The 13,394-nt window shown below is 44.2% G+C and overlaps 1 protein-coding gene across 2 annotated transcripts in view; it reads right to left on the bottom strand.

The window, feature by feature from the left end:
- Positions 1-3,574, bottom strand: part of EFCAB10 (EF-hand calcium binding domain 10) — a 32,484-nt gene extending 28,910 nt beyond the window's left edge. The window contains exon 1 of one of the 2 annotated variants that reach the window (XM_045564965.1): positions 3,416-3,574. In XM_045564965.1, the coding sequence (XP_045420921.1) occupies positions 3,416-3,524 (109 nt within the window). In that variant the 5' untranslated portion in view covers positions 3,525-3,574. The remainder of the gene's footprint in view (positions 1-3,415) is intronic. The other variant, XM_045564966.1, reaches the window with a different exon arrangement.
- Positions 3,575-13,394: the final 9,820 nt, after the last annotated feature.

Here is a 13,394-nt window from a genome sequence, read left to right as displayed (position 1 = left end):
TCCATATATTGTGATATATTATTAAAAATATTTTTAATTGACAATTAAAAATTGTATATATCACATACAAGATGTTTTGATATATGTATACATTGTGGAATGGCTAAATCAAGCTGTTTAACATATGCATTACCTCACATACGTGTACTTTTTTTTTGCGGTGAGAACACTTAAAATCTCTCTTTTTTTTTTTTTTTAAATTGAGACAGAGTCTTGTTTTGTTGCCCAGGCTAGAGTGCCGTGGCGTCAGCCTAGCTCACAGCAACCTCAAACTCCTGGGCTTAAGCGATCCTTCTGGCTCAGCTTCCCAAGCAGCTGGGACTACAGGCATGTGCCACCATGCCCTGCTAATTTTTTCTCTATATATTTTTAGTTGTCCATATAATTTCTTTCTGTTTTTAGTTGAGACAGGGTGTCGCTCTTGCTCAGGCTGGTCTCAAACTCCTGACCTCGAGCAATCCACCCACCTCGGCCTCCCAGAGTGCTAGGATTACAGGTGTGAGCTACCATGCCCGGCCACGCCTGACTGTTAAAATCTACTCTCTTAGCAATTTAACTGTAGTCACTATGATATACAATGGATCTCTTGAACTGGTCTTTTTGAGACAGGGTCTTGCTATGTTCCCCGGGCTAGTCTTGAACTCCTGGGCTCAAGTGATCCTCCTGCCTCAGCTTCCTGAGTTGCTGGGACTATAGGCACATGCCCCCATGCTTGGCTGTCTTTCACCCTTTGTATAATAACCATTCTAACAGCTGTGAGATTATACCTCATTGTGATTTTAATCTGCATTTCCCTGATGATTACTGATGTTGAACATTTTTTAATATAACTATTGGCCATTTGTATGTCTTTTTTTGTGAAATGTCTATTCAGATCCTTTGCCCATTTTTAAAATCAGTTATTTTCTTAGTATTGAGTTCCTTATATATTTTGGATCTTAACTTCTTATCAGATGTATAGTTTATAAATATATTCTCCCATTCCATACACAGGTTGTCTCTTCACTCAGATTATGTTTGTTTTATTTTGTTTTAGAGACAGGGTCTTGCTTTGTCACTCCGGCTGGAGTGCAGTGGTGCAATCATAGCTAACTGCAGCCTTGAACTCCTGGACTCCAGCAGTCCTCCCACCTCAGCCTCCCAAAGTGCTGGAATTACAGGTGTGAGCCACTGTGCCTGGCCTCAGATTATGTTTTTAAATCTTTTAATCTATAGGTTTCCTCTCCATCTTTTTCACCCCTTTATGTGTTCAAACCAGAAGTAGACAGACTTTTAAATATAACATAGGGCCTTATTTATACAAATTTTAATTGACTATAGCAACATATAGGCTACTAAGGGCAATCATATCAGGTATGAAGTCTTCTGTTGATTCTTCCTGAACTATGTAGCAAATTTAGATTTTCATCTTCCACCATATAAAGCTAACGTCTAAACCTAGAGGTAAAAACATTAAGAAGCAGCAGTATAGGTATGTTATTTAGAAATCTCAAGATAAATAGTAAAGAACATAGCAAAACAAGTTGAAATCATTTATTCTCTGGAGTAGGAACTGGGGAAGGAGAGGGGAATGCTATTGTTATTCATTATAAACATTAGAGTCCTTTTTGATTTTTAAATCCCATACATATACTTTGGTAAAAATAAAAACAAAATTTGAAAATATATGTTGACAAACATTATTCTTATATAATGAATATAACACATAATAAATATATCACTTTCTAAAATTTGTCTTAATATATAGTGAATATTATTAGAAATTGCTAACATGAATGTCATCACACATTTATTCTGAAAAACCAAATGCCTTCAAATCAGGTTATCAAGAATAACAGTTCAGGCCGGGCACAGTGGCTCACGCCTGTAATCCTAGCACTCTGGGAGGCTAAGGCGGGCGGATCGCTCGAGGTCAGGAGTTCGAGACCAGCCTGAGCAAGAGCGAGACCCCGTCTCTACTAAAAATAGAAAGAAATTATCTGGCCAACTAAAAAATATATATAGAAAAAAAAAAATTAGCCGGGCATAGTGGCACATGCCTGTACTCCCAGCTACTCGGGAGGCTGAGGCAGGAGGATCGCTTGAGCCCAGGAGTTTGAGGTTGTTGTGAGCTAGGCTGACGCCACAGCACTCACTCTAGCCCAGGCAACAGAGTGAGACTCTGTCTCAAAAAAAAAAAAGAATAACAGTTCAGTTCTCACATAAACACAGAAATTGCTGCATGGAACAGCAGAAGACTATTTTCTTTTTCTTTCTTTATAATTTATTTTTTATTTGTATATATTCATGGCGTACAAGTCAGAAGACTATTTTCAACATTATAGTACCAACTACCAGCAAGAAACAGTAGTCACTTTTTCAAAAAATAGGTTTCAAAAAGTTTGATAGCAACATTTCCCTAGTGCATTAAATAAAGGGCATTCCGTTATCTTTATTTCTTTTAACTTTCTATTTGTTGCAGAGGTTTTAAAAGATTTTTTAATTGCTTTACCACTTTAAAACAGCCTATACATGATCCTACTGGCTGGGTAGTTTTTGGCAAAGTTGGAATGTTTGGTATTTCCATTTCCTTACACTGAAACAAATGGACAATTTTAGCATTTTGGATACTCCATATGGAGGCCAGCAAGTTACAATTCTGCACCCTGGGGAGAAGGACATAAAACCATTTTCACCTGACGTGACTTTTTAAACCATTCACCACACAAAATTATGAAATAATTCAAAGCAGCGGTCCCCAACCCTTTTGGCACCAGGGGCCGGTTTCATGGAAGACAATTTTTCCACTGGTGGGGAGTGGGGGCGGGGTGGGGCGGCTGCGGAGTTCTGCAGCCCAGTCCCTAACAGGCCTCAGACCGGCACCGGCACCGGGGGTTGGGGACCGCAGCAAGAGATTCAGATGTGTAAAAAAGTCAGGAAAAGCAGTCTCCTCAGGCATATCCTTTTCTCTTACCCTGTCAATTGTTTAGTTCCCTTGCAAGACTAAAAACTCTATGAGACCAGGGGTAACACTGGAAACATCTATTGCTTGCCAGGCAGAAGGCTGACTTATATGTTATTTATTTAATCTTCCCTACGTTCCCATGAGATCGGCACTGATATTGTGTCCATTTTTCCACAGGGGGAGACCAAAGTTCAGGGTCTTGCCCTAAGTCACTAGTACTATGGGGTGGAGCCAGGAGCCAGGCTGCCGGCCCGGAGCCTCCCACTTTGACCAGCCTTTCCCCTGCCTAAGTCCGGTGTAAATGAAGGCCACAGGGTTAATTAGCGGCGGAAGGGTTCAAGCAGCCGGGAGGCGGGGGAGAGCGTGTGAGCGTGGAGGAGGGTGTCCTGCGGAAGGGGCGCGGGCCTGGCGGGGGGACCCTCATGGGGAAGCGGGATGAACAGCCAGCCAAGTGGGAGGGAACACCCTTACCGGGCCGGAAAAAGAGAAGGGAGCTGGTGAGGTAGTTCAGCAGCTCCAGGATCCGGTGTTTTTCCAAATACTCCCTGGCTTGGCTCTCCCGGCTTTCGGCTGCCTCCATAGCTCCGCGCCTAGCCGTTGCTAGGCGACCAGGCGGCGGCACGCCGGTTTGGCCAGGTCCCGTCCGCGTGGCGCGGTCACGTGACGTGCCTGCCTCTCTGCGGCTGCGACCTGGGCGCGGAGGGGAAGCCTGGGGTGTGTGTGGCCGGGCAAAGCCGGGCAGGCGAAGCGGCCGCAGAACCCCTTGAGGGCTGATGCCACCGGACCCCATCCGCGCTGAGGGCTGGGTCTAAATGCCTTTTCCCATTTCCGTCTCTAGCACCTCGCTCAGTACTTGTTGATCCAATGATAAGGCTTGAAGTACTAGTAACACAGGATGAACTAATAACAGAAGGAACTTCTGCAATTCTGAGAGTGTCCAGCGGAGAATCCTAAGGAGCATCTTGGTGTGAGCAGCCTGCAGGCATGGCGCTGGCAGCGGGGCAGGAAGGTCTCAGCCTGTTGGCTCGACTGGGTTGTGAGTCACAAAGCCGGCCTGCATCCCGAGCTTCCACATCTCTGCTTGCTGCCTAACTGGATGCCTGGAGCTGGTCTCGAGACCATCCCACAGTAGTTTTGATGGAGGGTCACTAAGGTGGGATGCAGGTGGCTAGAAGGGCCTCTCCTCAATCATGGGAGCACTGAGAATCTAACTCTAGGCTGGGACTTCTGTCCTCGAGGGCCAGGCTCTGAAGCCTGTGCCCTTATTCTTCACCAAAGAGTTAGCCCAGAACAGGCACTTCAAGAAGATGAAAGACAAATGACCAATAAATATATTAAGATATTAACCTCTTTGGCAATCTTGTAAACAAATTAAAACTACCAGAAAATAACCATTTTACATCTACCAGACTGATAAAAATTAGGAAGTTGGACAATATCAAGTGTTGGCAAAGATGTACTACAGTGAGACAGTCAGTGATCAGGAGAGTGTAAATTGGACCCCACACTTTGGAAAATGGTTTGGGATTATCTTGGTAAACACCTTTCTATACTCTGACCCAGAAATTCCACTCCTAGAGCAACTCTTGTAAATGTACACCAGAAGACATGTACAGGAATATTCACAGCAGCACCATTCATAATAGAAATCATTAACAGCCCAAATGTCATCAAGAATAGAATGGGCCGGGCGCGGTGGCTCACACCTGTAATCCTAGCACTCTGGGAGGCCGAGGCGGGTGGATTGCTCGAGGTCAGGAGTTCGAAACCAGCCTGAGCAAGAGCGAGACCCTGTCTCTACTAAAAATGGAAAGAAATTATCTGGCCAACTAAAAATCTATATAGAAAAAATTAGCCGGGCATGGTGGTGCATGCCTGTAGTCCCAGCTACTCGGGAGGCTGAGGCAGTAGGATCGCTTAAGCTGAGGAGTCTGAGGTTGCTGTGAGCTAGGCTGACGCCACGGCACTCACTCTAGCCTGGGCAACAAAGCAAGACTCTGTCTCAAAAAAAAAAAAAGAATAGAATGGATTAAATGAAACTGTAGTGACCAGGTGCTATGGCTCACACCTGTAATCCCAGCACTTTGTGCAGCCTGAGAAAGGAGAATCACTTGAGGCCAGGGGTTCAAGATCAGCCTGGACAACATAAGGAGACTTTCAGGCTTCGACTACTGTGGTATATTACACATGAATACTATAAAGCATTGCAACAATGAAGTGTAGCTACTTGCTAAGTGGGAGGCAAGACCCTTCCTCAGCCAGAAAAAGAGAAGGGCGCTGGTGAGATAGCTCAGCAGCTTCGCAACCCATGTTTTTCCAAATAATCCTGACTTGGCTTTCCCTGCTGCCCGAGGCCTCCAGGGCTGGGCTTCGGACTGTTGCTAGGCGACCAGGCTGCCTGGCGGTGGTTCAGCTCCGCCCCTTCCATGCGGGGCGGTCACGTGTGAGAGTGGAGGAGGGGGTTCTGGGGGGAGCGAATATAGGTGAATCTCAAAAACAATATTGTCTAAAGGCAATATATACTGTATGAATCAATTGATATAAAGTTTAAAAACAAACTAAACAATATATTGTTTACACATTCAAACATATGGAGATATTTCTGAAGAAACACAAGGGAAGGATAAACACAAAATTCAGCATAGCTTTTGCCTTGGAGGTGGGGAGAAAGGGCAGGGGTTTAGGGAGGAATGCCGTGGGAGTTGCAGGGGTCATAGCACTGTGATTTTTTTTTTTTTTACCTGAATGGTGGGCACACAGGTGCTAATCTGGTTGTGATTCTTTATAACTTGTATATTTTTTATAAAATAATTTGATCTGGGGTCTGGCGCTGTGGCTCACGCCTGTAATCCCAGCACTCTGGGAGGCCGAGGCGGGTGGATCACTCGAGGTCGGGAGTTCGAGACCAGCCTGAGCAAGAGGAAGACCCTCTCCCCGTTGCTACTAAAAGTAGGAAAAAAATTAGCCGAGCAACTAAAAATAGAAACAAAAAATTAGCCGGGGTTCGTGGCGCGCACCTGTAGTCCCAGTTACTGGGGAGGCTGAGGCAGGAGGATTGCTGAAGCCCAGGAGTTTGAGGTTGCTGTGAGCTAGGCTAACGCCACACATCTAGCCTGGGCGACAAAGTGAGACTCTGTCTCCAAAACAAACAAACAAACAACCCCCCCCCCAAAATTGATCTGAGCAGCATTTAAAAAAATAATTTTTCAGCAATTGAAAAATAGAATGTGGAAAGAGAAGACAAAAACCTCAATGCTAGGAGAGTGAACAAAGTCTGAAACAGAAAGTAGCCAGTGTGCAGGGGACATGTGGGGACCATATCTCTCAGACCTACCTTGAGAATTCTGAGATCTCTGGGAGGCCAGAAAAGCCCTATTTGTATGAGTGCCCGCAGCAGCTGGGAGAACTAGAGGAGACTTGATAGCTAATGATTGGGTCCTTGGCACAGCCTTGAGCAAAGATGAAGGATAACACTTGTCCCAAAGTCTGGAGGAGGCATTCCGAGGAGGGAAAGAACTCTCTCTGAAAAGACTTGAAGAATATGTGCCCAAATCTGCAACACTGGCTTCAGTTTACAAGGAGGGTCTTTCAGGAGGATGTTGGAGAGTGCTCTGCAAACATTTTAGCAGCAGAATCCTTTAAAGAAATCACATGTGGGCTTCCCCTCCCCTCAAGCACGTATAGAACAGATGAAAGAGAGGACTGTATGGGATTCACACAGAATGACAAGATTGCATTATCTAAGCTTCTTTATTTGTTCTTTTCTCACAGAGGCATGGCGGGCCATCTGTGTGATCCTGGTGACAGAGTTAACTGGAGACTGGGGAGCCCCGACCCAGGGACATAATTAAGCTGACAAAACTGATGCCTGTGGATCACTCTGACTCCTGGTTCCTGATGGGTTCTGGGGAGAGTTTAAAAACTGATGTGGGTGTTACTCTTGAGTGTTTTCTGAGCCACTCCTTTGGGGACTTGCTTTAGTTCCTTGGTAGAAGGGACAGTGATGCACAGACAGGAAGGTCTAAATTATGTGGCCTTCCTCCAAGTCGTGGACCCTTCAGAGCACTTGGGAAAGTGCTTCTGGCTCTCCTTAAGGGTCAGCACAGCAAAGGCCAGGCAATGGCAACAGGGCTGAGACGGGAGAGGGAGACTGCAGAGAGGACAATGGTTGTGAAAAGGAGAGGACCACAGGTGGGGGTGGGGGTTGCTTTGCAGTCTGTTGTCATGGTGTCCTCTAACTCACTGGCCAAGGCCAGTGTGCCCTGGGGAAAGCACAGTAGAAAATGTAAGGAACATCCCTTAATGAGGGGGAGAAGACTGAGCGCTGGTCCTGTGGACACAGGTTTCTGCTGTGTGCTGAAAGCACAAGGCATTTGGTCTTCTCCTTGAGAGCGTCATTTATTTGCTCTTCTGGTATCACTTAGGTCTTGGATAAATAGCTCTTCTCTTTGTACTCTAGAACCTCAAATGACACTGAAATTGCAATAATCTCATTTCCCCTGTGTCATCAGGCTGAGGAGAGCACACTGGGCCCTGCTGACATTTCCCAGGTTGCTGGTTGTTCTCCGTTCCAGTGAGTCCGGGGGCCCTTTCTCCACTGAAGCAACACCGTCGCCTGCTCCCTCTCTCCCGACATTGCCCAGACAGCGCTGAATCTCCCACTCCCCTGGAAATCACGCGAAAGACAAGTGTCCAGATGCCACCTAGTGGAGTTAGCTGTTCTCTGTCAGTGCCATCTCTTAATGAGCCAAACTGGACTTAATTAATCATCGTCTTCAACCTCCTCATCACACTTCTCCTTCTTTGAGCCCTGGTCCTTTACCCCCTCATCACTCTTAACATGGTGACTAACCCTTTCAGTGGTTTGTGGGTGTGACTCCCAGGTGGAAGGCACCCATGCCGTGGTTCCGTCAGGGCCACACATGAGAACCACCTGGGGCCTTTGAAAAGTACTAGTGCCTGTGCCCATGTCAGGCCATGAAATGGAATCTCTTGGGATGGGGCCTGGACACTGGTGGTTTTATGTTGTTACTTTAATAGCTTTATTGAGGTATAATTAACATTTAATAAACTGCACATTTTTAATGTGTACAGTTTGATGAGTTTTGATATATGTACATAGCCATGAAATCATTACCACAGCAAGATAATAAATATACCCATCACTAACCCACCTCATCCCATCCCCAGGCAACCGCTAACCTACTGTCTGCAACTGTAGATTAGTTTGCATTTTCTGGGATTTTATACAAATGGAACCATATAGTATGTACTCTTTTTTTGGTCTGGCTTCTTTCATTCAACATAATATTTCCATGTTGTTATATGTATCAATATTTCATTCATTTTTATTGCTGAGTAGGGTTCCATTTTATGGACATACCACACTTTGTTTCCGCAATCATCTGTTGATGGACATATGGGTTGTTTTCAGTTTGGGGCTGTTGCAAATAAAGCTGCTGTGCACATTCATGTACAGATCTTCACATGGGTATATGATTTCATTTCTCCTGGATAAATACCTAGGAGTGGGATGGCTGGATGGTAGGTGAATGTTGAACTTTTTAAGAAATTGCCAAACTGTTTTCCAAAGTGGCTATATAGTTATACATTCCCCAATGGTAGGTATGCAAAGCTTCCCAGGTGATTCTGACAGCTGGGACTGAGACCCTGCAGTACAGCAAGAGGTGCGAGTTGAGGCGAAGGGCTGGCAAGTGTTGACCAGGAGCCCCCAAGGGTCTGGGAGTACCCAGCTCATGCCTGCTGTAGACTTAGCATCATCCTCAACCCAGGACATACACTGCAGCCTCCTGGGAGCCTTTTGAAAATGCAGTGTATCCCCCTGCTTCACTTGACTAGCCTAAAAAATAAAAAAATAAAGAAAGAAAATGCAATATCTGCTCCTTTTTCCCCTCAGAGAGTCTGATAAAATTGCTCTGGAGGTGGCACTGCGGAGGGGGTTCTGTTTCAGGCATCACAATTTATTTATTTATTTGAGACAGAGTCTCACTTTGTTGGCCAGGCTAGAGTGAGTGCAGTGGCGTCAGCCTAGCTCACAGGAACCTCAAACTCCTGGGCTCAAGCAATCCTCCTGCCTCAGCCTCCTGAGTAGCTGGGACTACAGGCATGAGCCACCACGCCTGGCTAATTTTTTGTTTCAATTTTTAGTTGACCAGCTAATTTTTTTTCTCTATTTTTAGTAGAGACAGTGGAGGTCTCGTTCTTGCTCAGGCTAGTCTCGAACTCCTGATCTCGAGCTATCCTCCCACCATGGCCTCCCAGAGTGCTAGGATTACAGGCGTGAGCCGTCGCACCCGGCTGGCACCACAATTTATTAACAGCTCGCCACAGGGTTCTAGAGCCCAGAAGGACCAACTGTCCTGGTTTATTCAGGACTGAGGAGTTTCCAGTGCCATGAAACTCTCAGTGATAAAACTGGAAAAATCCCAGGTAAACTGGAACACTGGGTCACCCTGTTTGTGGACCACCAGCATAAAGAGCTTGGACTTTGGCATCAGGTTCATTGGTCAATCTGCCTGTCAACCTTGGAATTACAGCTCAGGGTTAGTGTGCCTGCGTGTGTGTGTGCTGGAGTGGAGGAGGGGATTGTATAAAAGGGAAAGTGAGGCGACATGAGTGGCCAGAGCAGACTAGGAGCTGGTTTCCTCTGTTCATTTTCTGTTTCAACCAGGGACAGGTCAGAGAGCTAGGGGTTTTGGTTGCTATTAAAAAGGAAGAAAAAAATAAAAAGGGCAATTTTTGTGAGAAAATGTATAGTGAGGCAGTGTACTGTAGTGACCTTTGGAATCAGACTGCCTCATTTCAAATCGTAGTCTTACCACTGACCATTAATAACTGTGTCCCATGGGGCAAAATGCCTAAATTTCCTGGCTCAGTTTCCTTGTGGATATAATGGGGATAATATATCTACCTTGAAGGGTTGTCTTGAGGACTGAATGAACTAAAGCTCTTAAAATGGTGCCAGGCATGTACTTAGTGTTTGCTATTATTATCTTAATAGTCGTGTTAAAACGAGAAGGGAAAACTCAGTGACTAAATATAATCTCTGTACCTCTGTCTGTAGGCTGTCCTGCTTGGTTTCCTACTGAAAGATTGTTTTTAGGGGTAACATTTCAGATTTTGTGTTGTGTCTTTTTTTTTTTTTTGAGACAGAGTCTCACTCTCTTGCCTGGGCTAGAGTGCTGTGGCGTCAGCCTAGCTCACAGCAACCTCAAACTCCTGGGCTCAAGTGATCCTCCTGCCTTAGCTTCCCGGGTAGCTGGGACTACAGGCACATGCCACCATGCCCAGCTAATTTTTTCTATTTTTAGTTGTTTGGCTAATTTCTTTCTCTTTTTAGTAGAGACGGGGTCTCACTCTTGCTCAGGCTGGTCTCGAACTCCTCAGCTCAAGCAATCCTCCTGCCTCAGCCTCCCAGAGTGCTAGGATTACAGGCATGTGCCACCGCGCCCAGCTTTTGTGTTGTGTCTTTTAAAAACTGTAGACTCCTGGTTCTATGTGGCAATGTAGGATGAAAAAAGGTTATTTATTATATATTTAATGTTCTTATGCAAATCATAAGGGAGACATAAGTCGGGAGCCTGATAATTTTATTTTCATCAAGTTGTTTTATTGGTGAGTTGCCTTTTTTTTTTTTTTTAAGCAGAACACGGACTAATCGTGACAACATATTAGTTTTTGTGTTAGGTAGGGCTCAGGGGCTGGTTTTTAGCTTTGCAACCATGATTTAACAGGTACATAGAGCTCTGTGGAACTCAAGTCTCAAAAGTGACATCTTAGTCTTTGCAAAATGGCAACATGCAATGTCTGAGATAGTACCAGATCTACTCAGAAGGTGTGCCCAGCCTTTCCTCATTCTTCATTGGCCTAAAAAAGCAAAAATGCTGAAAAGATGTAAAAACACTAATTGAAATCCATTTTATAAAAGACGAAATTGTAGGAAATACCAAGGGAGTGGCCACAGTGCAAAGGATGGCAAGACGAGGTCGGGATGATGGTCTCTGGTACTCCCTTTACAGTCTTCATTAAAAACTATTTTTTAAAAATTCTTAACTAGTTTAAGTCTCACAAGAAGTTGTAAAATAGTTCAGAGAGTTCCATGTACCGTTTCTCCAGCTTTTCCCAATGCTACTATTTCATAACTGCAGAATCAGGAAATTAACATTGGTAGAATGCTGTGAACTCATGGATTTCACCAGTTTTTATGCACTCTCTCTTTTTCCTTCTGTTTCATTTTTGAGGCTACTTCTGAATTTCAGAACATCATAGTACAACCTGAACCAAAATTTAGCTCCCATCACACTAAGTCATTTAAGCTTTAATTAGTTAGGTCCACCAAACCGAATCCCAGAACAAAATTTATGAACACCAATACTTTTTGAGCTTCCAAATTATTTGTATGAAGGATGACCTTGGTTGATATCCTGTTTACACAGTTTACAGGAAGGAGTCAAGGACCCTTTCCCAAGAGGCTTCCCCATTCACTAGCTGTGTGATCTTGAGCAAATTACTTGATCTCTCCAAACTTTGATTTTCTCACTTATAAAATGGAGATAACAATCTTACATTCCTCATAGAGTTTGTGTGAGGATTAAATTAGAAAAGATGTGAAATACATGATCAGTAATGTTATTAGTTTACTACTATACTACCATCACCACCAGCAGCACCACTGCCACCATCAGGGGAATCCATGTCCCATTTCTTGATGTCACAGCAGTGCAGGTATGGCTTAGAGCTGGGGGTCTGTCCCAGGTGGGGGCTGGAAGTCTTCACTCTCCTGGCAGATGGCAGATGGCGAGGTAGAAGGGTGTATTTTCTCATGGCTGGGATGATGGCCAGGTGACATACAATCCTGTCTTCCCTGAGAATGCATTTCCCAAAACACTACTGTATTGATATTAGACTTCGGATGCATAATGAGATATACGGGCTTTTACGGGTAGTCCTGCAGCCTAATCACTCTTGACATTACATTTAAATGGAAGACTATATTAGCTTCCAAATGAAACATTTGGAGCACAGCCCATAGAGTAGAGATTGCTTATAGAAGAAAGACAGATAATTACTCATATATTATTTTTGAAACTAAGACATCCACTTTGCCCTGATACCCTTTATAAGCAGAAATACATTTAAAAGTAAACATGGTAAGAGTTGTCGGTATCGAATGTTGGTCATTTCCCAGTGATAGCAAAGTTCTCATTTTTGGACTTATGGGATACATTATTTCACATAGTTTTACGTGAATTAATATAGTATTGCTGGTCATTGCATGTCTGCTGCATTGGCCAGAATCAGCGGTGCATTGGAGCTACTTGCACAGGCTCATGAGGGTCTATGGTGTCTTTTCCCAGCTCTGTGTGCATGCTGCTGCTGCAGGGCATCAGCCATGGTGGGTGTATTTATGTCACAGAAATTTGCAAACACTTTCCTTCTCACCTCCCAACAACCCCGGTTGTTTCACATTTACAAGCACACCATTGGCTCCCTCATATATATATATATATATTTTTTTTTTTTTTTTGAGACAGAGTCTTGCTGTGTTGCTCAGGCTAGAGTGCTATGGCATCAGCCTAGCTCACAGCAACCTCAAACTCCTGGGCTCAAGCAATCCTCCTGCCCCAGCCTCCCAAGTAGTTGGTGTTACAAGTACGTGCCACGATGCCCGGCTAATTTTTTCTATTTTTACTAGAGATGGGGTCTTTCTCTTGCTCAGTCTGGTCTTGTACCTCTGACCTCAAGCCATCCTCCCACCTTGGCCTTCCTTCAGTTTTTTAAATTCAACAAACATTTATTGTGTGCCAACTGTACACCTGACACTATTTAGGAACTGAACAACACTGAACAAGACAGCCCTAGTCCTGCCCCCTTGGAATTTTAAGGGACTCTCTAAAGACAAATTTGGAGTTCAAGTAAACATGAAATATACATGTTTTTGGAATGAAAAAGCCCCAGAATGTCAATGTAACCCATATGGTAATGCACATCAAGCTTTACAGCGCGCAATCTCCATTGGGAAATTTCCCTTATGAAGCAGATTGCTTTTAAAGACAACCCAGGCATTCCATTTTTAACCACCTCCAGGGAAGTGGGTTCCACTTTCCACTGTAATCAATTATGTTTGATCATGTTCACAGTTTTTCTCTGGTCCTGTATCTTTTTAAGCCGCAAAGCCCAGAGCCAAACATTGTACTCTGGTAAACATGAGGGTAAGATCACCTAATGGCTTCCATTAATTTCTTTATGTTTTAGACATCCGGATATTACGCTTACTTAAATTTTCAAAAATACCAAAGCAACACACATAAATTGTAACAAATTAAAGTTTTACAGATGAATTCATAATGAAAAGAGATAAACTTGTGCTTCACCCCACCCTTCACCCTCAAAGATAACTTTCTTTGCTGGGCCTGGTATCTTCGAATCC

This window comes from Lemur catta, chromosome 11 (assembly GCF_020740605.2).
Source record: "Lemur catta isolate mLemCat1 chromosome 11, mLemCat1.pri, whole genome shotgun sequence".
Classification (NCBI taxonomy): Eukaryota; Metazoa; Chordata; class Mammalia; order Primates; family Lemuridae; genus Lemur; species Lemur catta.
The sequence above is the reverse complement of the archived record's forward strand: the minus strand, read 5'-3'. Positions and strand labels throughout refer to the sequence as shown.